The 20,922-nt window shown below is 40.4% G+C and overlaps 1 protein-coding gene across 15 annotated transcripts in view; it reads left to right on the plus strand.

Moving 5' to 3' along the window:
- The window catches only part of EHBP1 (EH domain binding protein 1), a 205,945-nt gene that overhangs the window by 10,266 nt on the left and 174,757 nt on the right, over window positions 1–20,922 (plus strand). For all 15 annotated transcript variants that reach the window (XM_053937968.1, XM_053937974.1, XM_053937975.1 and 12 more), the window contains exon 3: window positions 18,068–18,125. In XM_053937968.1, coding sequence (XP_053793943.1) covers window positions 18,068–18,125 — 58 coding nt within the window. The remainder of the gene's footprint in view (window positions 1–18,067; window positions 18,126–20,922) is intronic.

Raw genomic sequence — 20,922 nt, forward strand, 5'->3', positions numbered from 1 at the left:
CTTTTATCAGTTATGTCTCTTGGAAAACTGATTTCGTGGTTTGTCATTTCCTGTAGGTAACTTGAGCAATAGTTTTTCACCGCAATAAAGCTGTGAAAAATATCAAGAGAGCAAGATTTTTAAACTTGTTTTTCGCTTCAAGAGCAGATCTTAACTGGATAGAGTGCTTGGAGGAAGTGTCTCTTGAGTTAGTGAATTCCCCTGCATTCCTTCATCTTTGACACGTAAGAAAATTTTAAGAATGAGAAAGGCCTGACCCATTTTTTACCACTTCCTCTCATACCACAAAAATTGAAAGAATTTATAACAGCATTACTTGGTTTTGAGGCATATTTAGGATGGCTTTTGTTTACTGTTCACACTTCTTGAAAGATACTTTTTAAAAATACAATGGTGTTTTTACACCCCTTCCTCCCCTTTTTTGGGATTTGTGCATATGGAAAAGGGAATCGTGGGTTGTAAGCTCTGCTTTTATTTTTTTGTTTGTTGGTGGGTTTTTTGTCTTTACTGCTAAAATGGTTTACTTTCTTCCCTGTAGATGGCTACTCTGAGCTCCAGTGTCTACATATCTGTTCAAGACACTGGGACAGACTTAAAACAGTAAAGGAATTATTTCCTTTTCCACAGATTCCTTTCTTTCCCTATACTAAATGGGATTTGATATTTAAAAGTTTTTAGCTGAAGGCTCACCAAGAGTAATATCAACATGCTAAATTTTCATAGCCACTGATGTAATCAAGGGATGTTTTGCTGGAGGATTGAGGGTGTGTGATCACCCACAGTGCTAGAACTATAAACATGTGCTGCTTGAGACACGGTGCTTTCTTTAGTCTGTGACTGTAAGACTGTCTTGTCGACTGGGGGGTGGTGGGGAAAGGCAACTTTTCCTTCTTACCCCCACATCCTTCCCTCTTTTCTGGGAAGAAAAGCTGAAAGCCTTCAGCTGCCACCAGGAGAGAGCTGGAGTAGGGTCCTACAGAGAGCTGGGTGTGAGGGACTGCCCCTACCACATCACCTGCTACCCGTGGGGCTGTGGCAGCCCCCTGTGCCCCACAGCTCCACACCAACAGTGCTGCCACTCTTCAGAGAGCCAGGACACCTGTTTTCTCCAGGCATACAACACTGTTGTGGTTCATGGGTCTGTGCTGTCAGTGGTTATGGCAAGTTTTCTGCTGTGGTGTCCGTTTTGAACCTTGGGCTTCTCCCTTATTTTTAGCTTTGCTTCATAGAGGGAAAGTTTTTTTGTGATGTTAAAACACGCCTGAGTTTTCTATCTGGCCAGCAAATTCAGCATTGGATTGGAAAGTTTCAGCAGGCAATTTCAGCTAAGGTTTGCAGGGGTGGAAACCTCCAGCTGTTACTTCCATGGGTTGTGTGACAAAGGGCTTCTGGATAGAAGAGAGGAGTCTTGGCCAGACCCTATGGCTGCAGGTAAAACTCCGTAGCTTCACCTTTTATTGGACACTGGAGAATCTGCAAGGGCAAAGGCTGCTGGCTGCCCAGCCTCTTTCCCTGTGCCTGGAACTAGGGTTTGTGTCAGTTTGTGCTTCCATGTGGCCATTTGTGCAGTGTATTTTTGGAGCAGGGAGCTGCTAGATACATTTCTGTGTTTCTCTGCTCCCCATCTGTTCCTGGAGCTACCTCCTGCTCTAGCTGCCTTGGGAGAAGCTGTATTGCAAGGGAAAGCGGCAGTAAAACCAGGCATTACCTGCATTTTCAGGGTGAGGGTTACCCAGTCCTGGTGCTGGGTGCTCATCTGATCCATCAGCAGTCACTTCAGCGTTGCTGGTAGTGGCTAATGTTGTAGCACAGTGGCAGGTGACAGTGCAGTCCCTTGTCTCCTTTCCTGTTGGAAACAGGAATATGGACATTTTTGCCCATAGATTCAGTCTTGTTGTCTGGAGTGGACCCTAATAAAGCATTTACAATACATAAGGCTGCTTCCTTCTGGGGGAAAAAAATGCTGACTTCAGTAAACAAATTTATTTCAGACAAAGTTGTTCTTAGGGAACTAGATCATGTGCTGTAGGGGGAAGAAAAATACTACTACTTTTAGCAACAGCTGTTAAAAGGAGGATGCTTACTTGACTTGCAGTTAGCGGTAAAGTCAACGAACTGTAATTTGAAAGACAAGAAAATAATCTTGAGTTATTCTTGACTATAGGAAGACTGAAATTTATCCTGATTTGTGTTCACCTCATTGTGAGAACTGTCAGTACCTCTTATGGTTGACCCCATTAGGACTTAGAGAAGCAGAAACATGCTGCCTTGTTAACCTCACAGAATGAGTGTTCTGCCCTCATCTTCCTCCTGTGCTGTGGGGTTAGAGAAGCCTTGGTAGGTCTTCTGTGGAGTTAGTTTCTTCTTTGCTTCCATAAGAAGCCTTTTAAAATGGTCAGCCTTGTAGCTTTTTCTTGGAATATTCACCTGTCTTGTTTCAACATTTCAGTAGAGATGGGCAGGATGGGCTGTGAGGTGGTGTGAGCTGGGGGGGAGGCAGCAGGGGAGTGGGGGAGTGAGGAGCAGAACGTGAGGCTTTTCTCCCTGTTTGAATGCCTTCTGGTCTGTGTGTACAGGGTAAACAAGGCAGATCCTGATGGGTTTGGAGGTACAAAACCAGAGACTTCAATATGAGCAACCGGCGTGTGAAACAAAAAGAATTATTTCAGAGAACAGCCACAGAGCCTTCTTGTGTTTCTGCCAGCATCATCTCTGATCAGCTTGGGTTTCATTGGTGGGATCTTAGCTCCTTATACTGAACATCCCTTCCAGCAAAGAAGTTAAGGTGGGGAGATGTTTCTGAAAGCTGACACATGACAAAGAAGTGTCACCTGTGCATAATAAGTACAAATAGATAGTTCAGGATGTGGTGTGTATGTATAAAATCAATGTATGTAATGGAACCATCTTAAGGGGATGGAAAGCCTGGATGCTGATGGTGAATACCAAAAGACTGGCTGTTGCTAGTAAGAGACAAATTTTGTCCATCCTTGGTTACTCTGGGGGACTTCCAGGTGTGCTGTGGTGCACATGGGCTGAGCAAGGCCAGAAATCTCACTTACAACCTCAAGCCCTCTTGCTGGTAAATTAATAAGTAAGTAACTTTGAAATAGTGAAGTTTTTATGTTACTGAAATACTCAAAATTGTAGCAGGCCCCCAGGTCTTTGTTCTTCCATTGAATACAATCCCCATAATCAGCTGTAATCAGATTTTTGTGTTTTATTCAGGCAGATGTTTGCTGACCCAGAGCATGGGAAATTCTTATGACAAAGTGTGCCCTCTTTAAAATGAGAACTCACTGTGTCACGTTGAACTTTCAGATCTGGTTTTGCTGAACAAGCAGTGTGCACATATGTGTGCTTGGACCTTGTCTGTAGCAGCAGCTCCACTGTTTCACTGTGCCTGAGCAATCATACATGTCTCACAACCCCTGTCCTTCCCTTTGGCTTTGCCAACAGATATGAGTGCTTCACTTCCAGAATTCATGGTAATCACAGTTCTTTCAGAAACGGTTTTAAAAGGGAGGTTCCATCTTTTCTTGGTGAATGCTAATTAGGATTTCACCTCCTTTTGAGTGAGTGTGATAGTAACATTCGTACAGTGAACAAAGAAATCTAAATTTAAAGTGTTCTGGGAATTCTTATCTCTGCTGAATAGAAATAAACTTCTTTATCTAAACATTTCTACCTTTAAGGCACAGGTAGAGAAAGCCTGGCTATTTATATGATATTAAAAAATTCTGAGTATTCTTTTTATAACATCTTCTAAGACTTATAGCTTTGCAAATAAAACTGCAGTGTGTGTCAAGCCTTCCCCCATGCAGTTTTACTCAGTTCAAATTGATGTTTCAATATTTTCAAGCTGATGTATCCTTTTATTGTCATCACATTGTGTTTTCTTCACTGTATCTGTGTAAATGGTTTCCCATACTGGTGCCATGTTCCAGTTTCCAGGTGGCTGATGTGAGAAGGGGAGGAATAATGCAGCATACACAATATACACATGTGCTGTGGGAGTTTAATTTTTTCCCATCCCAATGCAAATTCCCAGTCACAGCAAGAAATTGCAAACAGTGTTCTGTCTCTTCTTCAGACATAGCCAGAAGCAGCAGAATGATTTTTGAGAATGCTGAAGCTAGAAGAGCTTGCAAAGCTATACAGGCTAACAGTTACTAAAAGTGGTAGTAAAAGTTATTCCTGTTCCTTATGTAAATAGTTCTGAGTCAGTTTAGCACCTTCCTTTGTTCAGAGCAGACTTGATAAATATTGTGCATTTTTTTCTATTTAGGTTTTTTTTTTTACTTGGAGGGTGGAATAAAGTCTTTGCTTCTCCTTATTCCGCAGTGTGGTCTAATTCTAGAAACAAAACTCAGAAAATCCTGGTTCTGCATTAGGCTTCCTTTCAACTTCCCTTGTAACTGTGCAGAAAAGGCATCTTTTCTATCACTCCCTAATTTGTGTGCACAAATCATCTTTCATCAACTTTTCTACATTTTACATCCACGGTTGCTTATAAGCAGGATTTATATCTCCTGTTAAAGGCCAGATGGTAGCAGCTCTCTGTTCAGTGGTAATGGTGTAAAACTACAAAATGACACTTTGCTGTGTGGAAATGAAGTGCTAACGATTTCTCTGCGCAAAAATTTTGCAGCCACACAGCTCCATTACTAATCCAGTCTTACAAGACTGCTTTGTGATCGAGAAAAATGATCCCTCTTCTATGTCTCCAAAACTGAGATACAGAGAAATTGTACAGAAGGTGCAAGAAACACTCTCTTGTACTGATAGGAATTGTATAAGTGCAGATTTATGATAGCAAGGTGCTACATAACTAAAGGAAAAACTACAAGTTATGCTTTAGAAACTTAAAAGAGTGGCCCCTCCCTTTCTCTTTTTCAATATGAATCATGTTCATAATGAGCTTGTTTACAAGTGTATTTGGTCAGAGTGGAAACTGTTGTAGATCAGTATTGAGGTAGAGCAGGACAGAGAAGCAGAGTACGTGAGAAAAATGGGAGAGATAACTCTGGAGAGGAGATAACCAGTGATCATCGATCTACAGTTACTGGGTTTTGGAAGGCTTTTGTTGTGGGGAAGGTTTTTTGTTTGTTTTCTACTTGCTTTTCAAATTCACATCCAAGGAGTGATGTGTAATTAAGTGTATGTGTACACACTGTCTGGATTAGAATTGCTGATCTTTTTTTTTTTTTTTCCCTTCTCTCTACATTGCTGTAGAATTTATTCTGTAATTTATTTTCTGCTTGGATTTTGCATTATAGCTTTTTCTTTCATATCACATCTGTAAAATGGGTCCCAAAATGTAATGCTTGTGGAAGAGAGAATGTGAATATTGTGAGGGTGGGGGGAGAGAGACATTTTATTTCCTACCCTTAAAAAATGCCAAGAAATATGTGCAATGTGTTTGTTGCTGTTATTTTACTTGTTTGTAAAACGATATACCAGCATATCTGTCCTGTGAGTTATTGTAGGAAGAGATAGGGTAGCACCTGAGACATTTGAAATATTTCTGAGGCTAAACTGCCAGAATGGCTTTGAGTTTGGTCAGAGACTGACTGCATTTTTGCCTCTTGACTCTCTCTTGAGAGAAGCAAACCCTCATCACCATTCAGAATCGCCAGTCTGCTTTGTGGCTGATTCTTGAAGACCAGGATTGTACAGAAATCAAATACTTCAAAGGCAGAAGAGAAACATAGGTACTTGTTGTATGTCTGGTGCTGTTAATAATGTGATGAAGCTGGCCTTGTGCCATCTTTATTTTCCTGTTTTTTTTTTTCTCTTTGGCTGAACTCCTTTTTCTTCTCTTTGTTAGATTTCTTTGCATTGTGTCAGCAACGTGAAGTGATGTGTTCGAAAGGCAATGTCTGGCTCTGGTTTACACTTGGACTTCTCCAAAACACTTTATTTCCATTGGCTTTGAAGTTTGAGGGTTTCAGTGGCCCAAAACATCTTTGCCCATTAGCTGCATTGAAGTGGGTAAATTCACACCTCATTTGGTGCTGTTTCGCTTGTCTGGCTGCAGAACAAACAAACACAAAGCCTGTGTGTGTCAAAACTGACCACGGGCTGAGCAGCCAGGGCGAGGAGAACTCAACCTTGCTGCAGTGGAAGGGGCTAAGGGCTTTGTCCTGCCAGGTCTCCTGTGTGCCTGTGCCCGGGCTGGGTCCAGCTGCAGTGCTGAGCAGAGCAGTTTCACTTCCTCAGGCTTTGGGGAAGGAAAGTGGCTGAGAAGGTGTTGGTGCTGCACGGGCAGGGAGTGAAACAGCAAGAACTCCCCGTGCCAGTGCCCATCTGTCAGAGCTGGAGGGACAAGGTTGAGTTAACACATCGAGCTGAGATAAATCTTCTGAGTAAGGTCTTGTCTATGCTCAGAAAGTGGAAGAGTTAAGGAGAGCTGACTTAAAGCATGAAGTGCATAAATAAAGCCTTGCTGAACACTCGAGTCAAGAGATTTGCTCATCACTGTGGTACCTTCATTTTCCTGAGTGCTGCTCCATGGGCCTGCCCTTTCTCTTGGAAGCTCTCGTGGTGCTGCAGTGGGGGTGAGCACACGTGTGTGCAGTGCTGGCCCTGCCAAGCCTGGCCTTCCATCTGAATGCTCCAGAAGGAAATATGTAAAAATTTTGCAGGCTTCAACTTCTGAGCCTTGTTTGTTTTAAAGATGAAAAGTGCATTTTGTATAAAATACGCTGAAATATGTGGAAAATCTTATTTTGCAGAATCCAAGAGGTTTGTGTGCCCACGCATCCCTATTGTCCGTGTTGATGATTCTGCACATAGCTGGTTCCCCCCCCCGCCAGTGCTCTGTGTGAACTCTGCACAGCTAAAATTGATTCTCATTCCCTTGATGGTTAGTTTGCAGAGTGGATTTTATTCATTTGGCTTCTTTGACCTTAACTAGACAAATGTATTAAAATTCCTATTTGAAACAGAATAATTTACAGCAACTTATCATAATTTCCTGTACTGTAATACTCCTCTAAAAGCTTGAAATTAAATTTTTTCCTCCTGTTTATTCACACTTAATACTAGATTCTGCAGCCCTTAACCTGGTAGGAGGTGTGTGTCTTTCACTGTAAGGACACTGCTCCTCACTTGGCACAACAAGGTGTTGCAGTAGGTTTGAGAGGCATTGTCTTTTACTTTCAGTGGATGGCTTTCATCCCTTTGCCAGATTAACAGTATATTTTCCTCCAGAAACCAGTCTAGCTTCCCTTTTAATTCACTTTTCTGCTTCCAAGGAGAACTGCTTTACACACCAGACACATTTGTATTTACAGATAAAAAATTTTTGAATTAGAGTAAAATTGAAATCTAAGGTGAGACAAAATACTTAATCTTTTAAGCTGTATGCACTGTGGGATAGAGCGGTTCTGTCTCTTGATCCCTTTGCCTCATTTAACGGTACAGGACTGGAATCCAGCCTGCAAGACATCAAATCCACATAATGAAAAATCTGGCCAGCACCCAGGAGTCTTCTGTGGCTGAAGATGTTACTTTACAACTACCCCATGGCACAGCCCTTCAGCTGTGTAAAGAAACCAACAGCCTAAAACACAACCAGGCATTTCACAATAGCGTGGAAAAGGTGCAGGTTCTGTCTGTTTTAAGCTGAGCTGAAACACCAACCATGACAGCACAGACAGAAGAGAGGAGGCAACACAGGAACCAAGGTAGTGGCTGGCTTTGATCTTAGTCTGCAGTTAAAAATTTGACTTTGAAGGAGTTGATATTTGTGTCTATGTGTCTTCATTGGGAATGTAAGTAAGGACAGGATGGTGTTGATTTTTAGCAGCTTAAATCTCAACAATTCTGGGTATATAAAGGACCTAGAGGAGTGTCCTCCTTGTGATTGTTAGTAAGCAGAGTGGGTACTGAAAGCAGTCTGGTGTACTGAAAAAAATGTGAAGAACCACTGCTCAGTAGTGGTCCCTACTTTTGTAGGGATGCTGGGACAAAGGGCTGCGAGACTGTTGGTGGGAGTGCCTGACTTGAGTGAAAGCTAGTTGTAACAGAAAAATATTTTATAGGAAGATTATTTTAAAAAATGCCAACAGAAAAACCTGTCTGGCTGAAAGGTACTATTTGTGTGTTTTCAGCATCAGCATGAATTCAGCTATAATGTAGGTACTGTAGGTTTGCTTTTTTACCTGAAAGCCATGCTTAAAGCAGTCAGAATAAATATACTGTTACTTCCCAATTTAGCTGATCTTGAAATGAATAGTTAAAATCGAGTTCAAATTGCTGCTAGGCATCTTACAAGCAGCAGTTATTGGCAAAATCTGTCTATGTCCTTAATTGTTGCTGTTCTTAGGGAGTTTTTGGATCTTGGAACAGCAGTGTTTCATCAATTGTATTTGCAATGTATGAAGTCTATATTTCAAAAACTTTCCAGTTTTTAAAAGCTGTAAGATTTTTTGTTGTTCTTCTGTTTTTATTTTTTTTTTAATTTAAAAATAGAAACAGCAGTCTTTCAGTTAGATTGAGTTTTTTTTTTCCCCCCCATTTTTGTTTTCGGTTCATTTTTTGCCATATCAAGCTCCTCATATTGGCAGGAGATTTTGCTTTGTCTGAAGTATCCATGAGTAAACATACTTTTTTTTCTTAGCCAATACTTGCTATGGATATAAGCCATGGATGTTACATTATGGGTATTAATTAAAAGGCTTGGTCAGATTTAACTTCCTAAAAATGATACAAATTTTTAGACTTTGGGTGTACAAAGAACTGTTGAGCTGTAAAGGGAAATAATCTGTGTTGTTTTTGAGATTGACTTCTATAATCAGAAGTGGCAGCTTAGAAGCAGTGTAACAGCTTAAACAAGATTGAGCTAGAAGAGGAAGAATCATTCTAATTTTTGCAGTCTTTGGAACAATTATTTAGCTGCAAATGCTGATTGAATAATTTTACTTCTTATGTCCATACCTCCAACTTAAAACAGCTCTTGAAAGGACACTAACATGAAATGGGGCATCTCATGGGAAATGATCATTGCAGTTTCCAGTTTCCTGGAAACCACATACAAAGATTTTGTGAATCTAGTAATTTTTTCATTAACATGCAAGAAAATCATAGCTTTGATGTTGACAACCATCTACATATAGCTTCCTGCTGCTAAATTTGCCACGTTGGCTCATTCTCAATTTTTACATTTTGACAGTCTCACTAAGCTTGGAGAAGATGAGGTCAGCTGAGGCTCTGGGATTTTTTTTTTATTTTTTTTTAATTTTTTTTATTTTCTTGGTGTGTAAATGTGTGAGTTTGGTTGGGGCCCAAGTTTCAGTGCAAGGTTCTTGTGTTTCTCTGTGATGTTTTTAGGCTGGGCCTGCCTCAGAGATTTGCAGTAGCATTCTTGCAGTTGGTGAAATGTTCTGGTTTTGTGCCCCTGGAGGGGGGCAGAAAGGTGTGCTGCTTCCAGGGGTGTTCCTCCCAGGAACTGGCTGCTTTGCTGAAAGCAGGTGATTCTGTCATACAGGGGATGCCAGAATCAGGGCAGAGAAAGCAGTTCAAGATCTCATCATTCAACACCTTCCTCCCCCAAAACTGGGTTCCTGCTGCTTGATGCCATCTCTGTTGTGGCTGTGGCTGAGAGCACCTGGCAATATTTGCAAAGTCTGGTCTCCTGGGCAGCGACAGGGCAAGGAGCTAGCACAGCATGCCATGCTTTCACTAGGCACTCTCTACCCCCCCCCTTTTTTTTTTCCTCCTTGTGCACCTAATTTGCAAAAGCAAAAGGAGGCTGCTGACAGATGAGGAAGCTTTAATTGGGGAGCTCTCTGCATAAGCCAGGAGTGCCTATGTCTCAAAATAAATCTGGATTAATTTAGGGCTCAGTAGAGTGATCATTTGGAAGACTAAATATGAGTTTGTATCACACCAGCCCTTCCACACTGCTCCTATGGCATGGACACAGCTCACCAGGAAATCTGCCCCTCATCTTACTGAATGCTTGTGTTAGGCTACAATCTTCTGTGGGGTTCTGTGTAACTCCAGAGTTTGTGCTGTCTTTATATCTTCAAGCATTTATTCAAGCTTTTCAACCTTGCAAGTATCAGAGGCAGATTGCTGTGTGTCATTTAGTTTTTATAGGTATCAGCCTTTTTTTTTTTTTTTTTTTTTTTTTCCCTAGCTTGTAGAACCATCTCAGTTCCATAATCTGGGCACCTGAGATGGTGATAGGAATTTTCTCTTCCAGACAAACTCTGTGAACTGGTACCATTCCACCCATGTTGCTCACTCAGAAGCTTTTAGTATGTTCACAATTTCTGTGCATCTTCAAATGGCAGAAGTTGCTTTGTGTAATCTAAAACATGCTCTTAAGAAATAGAAACAAACAAAACCCTGGTGCTGTTGGTTTGGAAGGGAGCTTTAAAAGACACGTGGTGCCAGATTCTTCTGCTCCTGCTTTTGCAGAACTGTAATCTTCTTTGGGAAGTGTCCATGGACAGCAAGCAGAGGAGGAGGATGGAGGCATTAATGTAGTTCTGAAAGTTGCTTTGTCTGAGTCCTAGTGTGGACATTGGAATTTCTGTGGAACAGGAGTATAAACCTTTGTTATGTATCTGTGTGTAAATGTCAAACTTGCTCAGGCATTAGGAACAGCAAAGATCATCCTTCTTTTTAATTGCTCATGGTAGGCTAGGCATCATTTCTTAAATATTTTAGACAAATTGGAGAAGGAAGTGTCTGTTGTGAGTAGTTGGTGTTCCTGAAACTGTGGTCTTGGTGCAAGATACAATTTTCTGTTTTGCAGGAACGACAGAAAAACAATTTCTAATCTCTGTTTTTTGCAGACTGAAAACCAGTAAAGCTTTCTATTTGAATGCTATTTGACATAGAAATAAATTATGCAAAAGGGCATAGGGGCAGATTAAAACTGACAATGGTGTGCCAAAAAGTCTCTTGCATATTTTTTAGTACAAAAAGGTATCGTTTATGTGGGCATTTTTGATGGGCTGAAACTATGTTTCAGGCAGCATTTGTCAGTCAAAGAATTAAGAATTTAATTTTATTTTTTTTTTAATACTTCTTATCATGAGAATGCACCTAGCAGTTACACTTTAGTGCTTCAAAATAAGAAGGGATAACCCTCAATTGGGCATCCTCAGTAATGCACGTACATTATTGTATAGAGGTTATTTTTGGTCTGTAGGTAGAGGTGTGAGTAGGACTAAAATCAAAGCGAGGGTTGATGTTGCTCAGTGTCAGTCTTGAAATTTTCTGGATGCTGAATAGTCAGTGAGGACAGGAGATGGAATCGGGATTCAAAATTCCGTGCTCAGTTTGCTCGAACTGTTCCTGGAGTCTTGTTACTGATCTGTTTCATTGCCTTATGGCACAATGACCCCGGAGAGGGGCAGCGATGGCTGCTGAGGAGGGGCGGGATGTGGAGGTGCTGGGTGGGGCTGCGTTTGGGTTCCAGAGCAGGGAGATGGTCGGGCACTTCACCTTCTCAGGCCGGCTTTGAAATGCGCTGTAATGCCCGAGGTGGAATAGCGGGCTTTTCTCCTGGCTGCTTGGTGTTTATTCACGTGGCAGTTGTCAGGCCCCAGCTCCGCAGGGAAGGGGATCAGCACAGTGAGTTCAGCGGGTTCACAGCAGGTCAGGCCCTGGCGGGCTGTGCAGGCAGGTTTGTGGAGTTCCTCCTCCTGCTCCCTGCTCAGGAGGAGCAACCTGCCAACTTGAAACACAAAGCTTTTTTTTTTTTGTTGTTGTTGTTTTAAAAAAAAAAAATAATTTTTTTTTATTGTTAAAAATGTAGACCAAATATTCTGGCAAAAGAGCATAAAAAGGAAAATAAGGCATCTGAAAAAGCTCCTGGCTCGTGGCAGCTCCTTGCTGTGAACTTTCCACTGTAAAGCAACACTTTCCATTCAAGGTTTGTCTGAACGGCCCTGTCAGCCCGAACAGAACTGGCTGGTTGGTGTTACAAGGAAGCTTTCCTGAAGCAGCTCCTGGTTATTTAGGCATCGTTTGGTCTGGAGTGCCAGGTGGTGTTTGTGAGCTCTGGTGTGGACGGCTCTGTGGGGTGAACGTGTGGACTGAGCACTGCTGGAGTAAATGTCTGTCTAAGGGGAGTGTCCGTGGTTATGCCAGAGTGAGATAAGGAACCCCTCCTGGTGACAGCAGGGCTAAATTGGACCAGGCAAAGAAAGCTTCCACGTGGAGAGCAGCTGGATGGGACCTAAAATTCAGGGACTGGTCAAGGCATCTTTGTGTGACTGCCAAAAGGATGTAAAGAACACAATTTCTGAAGACTAGGATCAGTTTGTGTATTCTGCAATGTAAAATTCTGCTGCAAAAAGCTTTAAGACAAGGCTTCGCTAGATTGTTTTGTTGTTGTTTTTTTTTTCTGCAATAACTCTTTGAAAAATGAAGTAAAATCTGCCTTTGTCCCCTTTTTTTTCCCCGAATAATAGATGAACTTGGGTTTTAATTCAACTCATCCTGCAAACTTCATTTGTGTTTGGTTTGAAAAAAATCAAGTAATCAGCAGTACATACTACACATTCCACTCTCAGCCTTGCAAATAGACGCTGTGCAGATTCAGTAGGTCTGACTGCACTTGTAAAATAGGTCAGTGTCTTGTTTTTTCCCTATTTTGTATAAACCAAGCAAAGCCAGACTAGAGCTTCTTTTGAAAAGCAAAGCATAATCTTGAGATGTAGGTCTTGTAGAGGGCAGTCTGTTTAGCAGCAGATGTATTAAAAAATCTAAAATTCACTTCACAGGGTGAATTCTGGTCTTTCAATGGGCTTGTGTAGTCCTGAAAAAAATCTGTAGAGACCTCTGGTGGGAAGAAATGGAGGAATTTTCTGTGTTAGGAAGTGAAAGTGTAGAAGTGGATGGATCTCAGCTGTGATGTCCTCTTGCTTTCCCAGTTTTAATGATTTCTCTTTTGAAATTTCCCAGGCTTGCTAAACTACGGAATGGTTTTAGTGATGGAAGAACAAACTCTGCCTTATTTTAGGGGCTTGGTGCATAGTCCAGAATGAGTTGTATTGCAAGAATGCTCTGATTGACATAACTCTGTGGGATGGCACAGGCCTTACCCAGGAGTCTTTAACTTCCACCGTGGAAGTTAAGGTGAGGTGGGGAAGAAGACCCCAAACCCCTTCCTGAAATGTACAACTTTCTCTTGTAATGTACTTCATCTTAAATTATCTCAGAGGGGTTTTACCTGCACTACATTTTATTCTCTAAATGTCTCTGGCTTTTGCAATCAGTGCTGTACCTGCACTCAGCAAGAGGGCTCATTTGGCAAATGCATCAATGCATGACATCATTCCTACAGTGTCTCTGGGCCTGTTTAAAGCATTGGCAGTATCTGACTGCACTTCCTGCATGCAGTTGTAGGCAGCTGTGAAATTTCATTGAGGGTGCCCAACAGGAAATTCTATGGGGAAAACCTCAGTACAAGGCTCCCAAAAGGAAAGGCCTGATCAGTTCCTTGGCTAATGGTAATACATGGCAATAGTGCAGGACCTAGTGCAGAAGACTGCACTGCAAAGTGTGCTTTTCAAAGTAATTAGCTGTAAAATGAGGAAAAGCAACGTTCATCCCAAATTAATGGTGGTATAGAACCAACCACATTTATTTTTAAGAGCCCATTAGAGAGCCTTGCTGGCTTTTCAGCAGCCATGTAGAAAGCTGTGTGCTAGTGGGGTGGGAGGATTGGTCCCTAATGGAAATCATGCATGGGATGCACAATGCAGAAGGCACAAAAGGTTATTAAAAAAATTCTTATCAGAAGTACTTTGACATTAGTCCTTAAGTAATTATTTTTATCCTTCAATAGGTGAACATCTGCATGCTATTGTGCTAACACTGCTGCTTCTCTTATTAATTATATTCTTTTAAGCTTGCTTCACAAGAGTAATCTAGCAGCCTGTACTAATCAATGCAGTTCAAATCAAACATAGTAAAAATAAAACAGTGCAGCTGAAAAAGAAAGAAAAGGAGAGGGGAAGGCAAACCCCAACACTCGGGCAGTTTGATGCCAAAACAAACATGCAAGGCTGTACTGTGTGGAATATGTACAAAAAAGGTATCTTCTACAATTCAGGCATTTAACAATTATTGAGTGTTATGAAATGTAGTGGTACTTTACAGCTAAGAAATCCTGTTACCTGCTTTCCCACCCTTCACCAAAAGGTTGTTAATCATTGGTCTTGCTATTGGCTTCAGTGTTCTGAATTAAAGTTAAGTGCATTTGCAATTCTTTCCAAGTCTTCTACAGCTTTTTGTCATTGAACAGTAAGCTTAGTGGAGAAATATGTCCTGGGTAATGTTATCAGCTTCTGCTGAAAGGTTTACAAAACAAGAGTTCACAGGAGGCTGATACCTTTCATATACTTCTTTTAAAAGAGATGTTTGGAGAGTTTTGTAATCAAAATATTGTGCCAAACACTTCCTAGAATGGTCAGACCAAGCCACAGAAGACCTTGAAACTTGCACAACCTCCTTTCAATCGGTAGAATTTGTAGTGTATGAGGTGCTGATCAGATGACAGTTTTTCCAGTATGCAGAATGTTTTTATTACATTATTTAATAGTTGTGGATATCACAGAGTTTGCTTCCAGTATTTATCTTCTTTTTTTTTTTTTTTTTTAATTGGTTGTTTGAATGGGAGTATGGAAGATACCAGAGTCATTGCTTCCATCTGATAGGAAAAGCAGGCTTGGTTTTGAATTATAAGTATTTTATAAATCTGTGTTTTGGATCCCATTTTAATTGCTCAGTATGCAGGGCAGAGATGAGTCTCTTTTTCTGAGCCACAAACTTTGAAATCAATCTTCCCTGCTTCTTTGCCAAGTTTCACTTGTAAATAATAAAATAAGTTTACTACTATGAATTGCCTTTCTTCAGGAATAGTTTCTTTGTGAACCACACAATAACAAGTAAATACCAAATACAGATTTACGGTAAGTTTTATGATATATGATCTTTTGGATCCAAGGTGGATACTTCAACTCCTGCCACTGGATCCATGCCCTTCTCAATGGCAGTCCCTGATGTCCCAGCGCTGATGACTTCCTTTGGCTCCCCCTCGCAGGGAAGTGCTGCTGCTTTGGCAATGCTGCCTGGGTGGGAAATGCACAGCACCCCCAAGGCAATGGTGGCAGGTTCCAGTACAGTATTAAACACTCCTGCTGAAAGGTCAGTGGTGGTGAATTGATAGATTTATGCAGTTATGTAGTGTCCAGCTAAAACCCAGTTCTCTTCCCCTGCTCCAAATCCATTGTCTTAAGGTTAGCAGTGTGCTAATCCTTGCTTTAGGCATACTGGTGTTGCTGAATAAGTGACTGACTAAAAGCTGGTGGGTTTAAAGAAATGAGAAATGTCATTTGTGCAGCACAGGAAAGTTTTTTTTTTATTGCCAACCGTTAGCATTTGTTCAGCTTGCATCATTGTGGATTTTGTATTTGGAATTATATCCAAGTTCAATAAGTAAACTTATAAAGGATACTAAAACTGGTCTCCAAACTAATTCTCCAGAGGTGATTTTATTTGCTTTGATTATTGACTAATGAGCAGCTAAGGTTTATGATGTTAAAGGAGGGGAGAAGTCTGAAGTAGGAAATACTACCTAATGCTCTCAATTAGCAACGTGCATTATGTGATATCGGCCATTTCCTAGCACTGAGATATCATTAATAACCTTGAATGCAAATTCGCTGATTAAAATATGAGCTGGGCTTTTTCTTCTACAAGTATATTGCCATAGGAGAGTGATGAACAGATTGTGGGAGGAAAGGTTACTCTTGGTTTTTAGTCTAACAGTTCTATGAAGATAATTTAGAATTGCTGGATTTGTGACTTAACTTGAAGAAAATCCCTTAGAAGAGCTGCTGTGCTTTTTGTTAGGTTTTAGTGAAACATGTAGTGTACAGAGAGGGGACACTCGTTCTTTGGGATATTCTCATCCCAATCCATTTTGCTAAATTTTCTGTCTCCATATTGTGATGACCTTTCTTGGTTTTTAAATTTTTTTTAGGTTTGTTTTGTTGTTGTTTTTTTTTTTGGTGAAGTACCTCTGTATGTGGATTTCTCTCATACTTGAAGCTGAAGGAGCAAATTGTGCTCAGTACTTAAAAAAATAAATATATTGGTGAGAGAAGTGAGGGGAGCAAATGCTGCTTCTGCTCGTGCATCAGCGTGGCTTGGTCCTCTCAGCCTGAATTAAAGCTTTAATTGGCTTTTTCACGTCGGTGCATTTCTGTATATTCCTGGCAGAGGGAGTTCTTCAGAACTGGGAAATGTTGCTGGCATGGGTTTGGATTGCTTTGCTTAGGGGTGTGTTGTTTTTCCCTGGTGGCACAAATACAGTTCCCATCAAAGTGAACGGGCTGGTGCTGGTGTAAGCCAAAGATGAGAACCCACCACCAAGTGAGCAAAGGGCTTTGAAATCCAACAGGATGGCCTCATTGCCAAGCAAGATTTTGCAGAAGCTGTGAGCAGAGTCAGCCTGCAATTTAAGTCACCTAAACGAGCCACAAGAGTGAATTTTCAGGTTAAAATACAAATTATTTCACTTTCAATTAAAAAAAAAAAAAAAAACAACAAATCTTGTGTCCTCATTTCCTTTGCAGGATCTGCCTCTAGCTCAGGTTTTTGGGAGAGCTTTAGTTCTGGTGGGGTTTAATGGTGAATCATGGGTGAGGTATTGTTTTTATTATAATGTGCAGAAATGATCAACAGCTCAATGGAAAAGTATGTATGAAAGGAAATATGGCCAGCACTTCAGTGCTTAAAATGATTATTAAACCAGTTGGGGTTTCATTTGAAATGTTAGTTATTAAGTAGGCAGTCTGCCTGTGATGAAATAGCAGAGGGAACACTGTCTTTACTCAGAATATTTGTGTGGGGGATTTTGGGTGCATCTTTAAATCATGATTTGAATGTGTTGTATCTTGACTTTTTCTTGGCTACACCCATTTTTCCCCCCCTATGATTTGTTTTGCTGTTGGCTTTAGAAATGCAAGGATTCTTACACTGGTGTCTCAAAAATCCGAGTAGCAGTTTTCTTTCCAAGGCAGAGTTGCATATGCAGGTGTAGTAGTTTTAAGTGGAGATGTGAAGTCCATTGAAAATCCTTTGAGGGTGGATTTGCAGCTGGGCTTCATGATGGAATTCAGGTCATCAGGCAGAAAACAAAGCTGGAATGGTGTCAGGAGTCTGCACAAGAGGGTTGTAGGTCTGGAAGTGGGACCAGAAGTGTGGTCATCATACAGTGGGAAGTGTATCATGGGGGGAGGATGGGAAGTCTGGAAGTTAAGTCAGAATCAAAAATCACTCAGACACAACTGTAAAACCAATAAGGTAGATGTAATAAGGGTAAACTGTTAACCAATAAATCATTCCTAAGAAATTTGAAGAGAAAATAATCTGTTCTGGAAGGGTCGTTTATTGAAGTTTCTATTTACATTCATTGTAAATACCAAATAAACAACTGCTTGGGAAACCACACTGATTTTCAGTATGTTTGTCCTTTGGAGTATGAGTTCAGGAAGTGCTGGTTTACCTGTCATTGTCCAAGGAGATTTTAAGGAGTAATACAGGACTTGATTCTCCTGTTCTTTGAGTTGTTCAAGTGGAAAAATAATCCTTTGTGTAAGAAAAAAGTGAAATTATCTGCTTTCTTTGCTACTTAGAAGTAACTTTTCAATATATCTGCGTAGAAATTCAAGCTACAATTTGCATTAATGTTTATTTTGGGTACTCAAATGTTTCCAAGGTGTCTTTATGGAGTCTGGATCTTGTTCTCTGCCCCATGGAAGAGTTTCTGCTCACATGTGCTGCTGGCTCTGGGGAGAGCAGGAGGATAATGATGACATTACTGTGTGGACTGGAGGACAACCTGTCTCTATAAATACACATTATTTTTCCTGTTAAATGACTGATGCTGAGAGTGGTTTTTAGATGAACTATTTTTAAGAGAGCAAGTTATCCACTAAGGATGTCATTACATGTTGCAAGAGTTTTAATATAAACTGTTTACATATTGATCTTGTTGTATATAAAGCTGTTTTTTTCTTATCTTCAACAGGCAGCCAGATAAACTAGTGGTGGTTTGGACAAGAAGAAGCAGAAGAAAATCCTCTAAGGTTAGTTGATTCCTTAATAAGTCCCAACTTGAGTGACAAACAGGGTCAGTGGTTTGAGGGACTGTTTTTCTGAATGTGAGGAGCAGCCAAATAAATAAATGAAAAGTATTTTACTTGTTGACTTTTCTTTTTAATTCAGCTTACCCATAAAGTTCAGAATAAACTTTGTTGATGTCAGTGCTAATTTATGGGAACTCTAACTCTGACTTCAGCTTTGGTTATTTGTTTAGCAGAACTGTATCACTGTCAGTTCAATTCAGTTATTAATTGCTAGACCTAATTAGAAAAGAGAATCTGTTCCTTTACTAGAAGTGTATTAAAAAAAAAAAAAAACCCAACTAATTAAAAAAAAGTAATAAAGAATCTGACATCCCTGCAGTAGGCAGATAAAACCTGAATGAGTGACTATCTCACAACTGAAATGCTACAAATAAAAAAAGAATAAAAGCAGGGTCTTTCAGCCCAGCAGTGTGTCTTTGAAGTGAATATTTACATTTTAAGTCTGCAAACACTGTGGGCCAACCTGTGAATTTGTGTTTCATGACTAATAACTTGGTAGCCTGAGGAATGGGAAGCTGTGAGTGAAGCCTCTCCAGTGTCTGGACACTGATAAAGTTTGTCTTTCATGGGGACAGGAGTGCATGATGTTTTCCTCCCTTCCCAGGAGCATCTCCTCTTCTCCTCTTTGAGATTTCTTGGTCTTACTTGCTCATTCCCTTCCCCCATGCTGTGGCCTCTTAGCCTGGTTGGATTTATGGCAAATGATCTTGTCACAGAAGAAATTTTGGAAGTTACAGTAATTCTTTGACACTTCAGTTAAAAAAAAATAAGATGGTCTAAGCTTCTTTTTTTTTTTTTTTGTGCGTGTATTCATGTAACACAAAATGATGTTTCAAAGAACTCTGTAATAGTGGAGAGAGGGCATTCATGATAGAGAAGATATCTTGAAATAATTGTGTTGAAGAACTGAAATATTTAGAAAATGTGATAAACAGTTTTCTACCCTGCTCAGGAGAGGCTTCGGGTTTATTTTTTTTTACTGGTACTCCTCTTTTTCTGATTGTCATGCATATTTGTTGTATTTTGTCTTTTAACTTGAGGTATAAGCTATTCCAGGCTGTTTTAGATAAAGACTGGTTCCTGACTGCACAACTAAATGTTGTACATCCAAAGATCTGCTTCAGGTTATGAAAACCCAGAGGTGTTGCCTGATGAGTAAACAAGGGTGTGAGCTCAGTCTGGTACCTGTTCCTGTTCCATACTCTTCAGCAAAGCCAGTCAGACTATTCCTGTTTCACTGAAGCATCAACTAACTCAAGTTCCTTTGAGTTTATAGCCTGGTGTGACCAGGTGCTGATATCAGTAACTGATGTCTGATGTGGCTCACCCTATGACAACTTCTCTGTATTAATTCTATTTAATTTCTGTTGTGCAGAGAGATAAAAGTTACATCAAACAGTAAGTGCAAGGCTTACACAAGCTTTGTAACCCTGAAAAGCTTGGTGAAAAAACAGGAATTTGTTCATAATTGATTGCTTTGCTGGGGTTCAGAATATGTTCAGAAAACGAAGCCATAACAGAAGTCCAGCCTGGCTTTGTGAACTGATGGATTTCTGCCTGTCATTTTTACAGGATGCAAATGACAGCACTTTCCTGAGGCAACAGGATTTTCTGGCATTAGCTTAGCCTTTTGGGCTTGAAGTTTTTTTCAGCTGGGCCATAAAGTTCCATGATAGGTCATTATTTTTGGTCACCAGGCAGTGGAAGCAGTTCTTTGATAAACTGGCAGATTTAAACCTGAGACTCAGAAAAGTCCTTGGAGGATTAAGTCATGAGTAAGATCCCACAAAGGTACTTTGGAAGGGGCTGAGTGGCCCTGAAACTGGGCAGAGCATAGAGTTAATTTTAGAGCTTTGGTAGTTGATGTGACTTGAGATGTTTGGGTCAAAAATTGTAGATCAATAAATGTTCTTGATCTCTGAGTCATCCTGCCAGTAAAATTCTTTATTCAACATACTTGTTTCATCTAATTGCTTTATTGGAAGCAAGTCAAATGAATATTTCCTCTTATTTTATTTTTGGTGGACACTGGGTTCAGTGAATACAAAGCATTAATAATTGTCTATATTTTTCAGCTTCTTGAGAAGGAGGAAGGGAGGGATGAGGTTTTACCTTAGTGTACCTCCTTTTTTGGAGGTTATGTTTTCTGAACTTTTCAGATCATTAATGAGGGCTATCACCAGCAGATAGTTCACAAACTCACAAACATGGCCCTTTGGATGTTCTCCAGTAGCTCTGTGTCTCTTTTGTACTGGGAAAGTACAAGAGATGTATTAAGCAAAAATGTTGTGCTACTGGAAGATGGAGCTCTGGATGAGCACTGGGATGCCTGCTCTAACTGTTATAATTTTAAAATGCCATGGAGCTGAAAGCTGAGTTCTTGATGTCCTTTGAAGCCCTTGTTTTTGTGGGTTTCCATGATTTTGATATGCCTCCTGCCCCACGTGCTCTTTTTCCAAAATAAACTACAGTGGTCCCTTTCTTAAAAGAAATAATGAGAGGCATTATGTGCAAGAGTCTGAATATTTTTCTTCTTACTGTGGGAACCATAGAATAGGAGCTGTAGATATGTTTAATTACAGTAAATTTCAAAGTGTTGCAAATGAAAAGCAAACAGTCATTTTGAAAGAGCATATAATTAGCAGTCTGATGGGTGGATGGATACAAGACCATAAATATATCCAGCAGTTACTGACCTTAATGCAGATTTAAGTTACTTACAGTTCTATTTTGGGAC

Source organism: Vidua chalybeata, chromosome 3 (genome assembly GCF_026979565.1).
Source record: "Vidua chalybeata isolate OUT-0048 chromosome 3, bVidCha1 merged haplotype, whole genome shotgun sequence".
NCBI classification, from domain to species: Eukaryota; Metazoa; Chordata; class Aves; order Passeriformes; family Viduidae; genus Vidua; species Vidua chalybeata.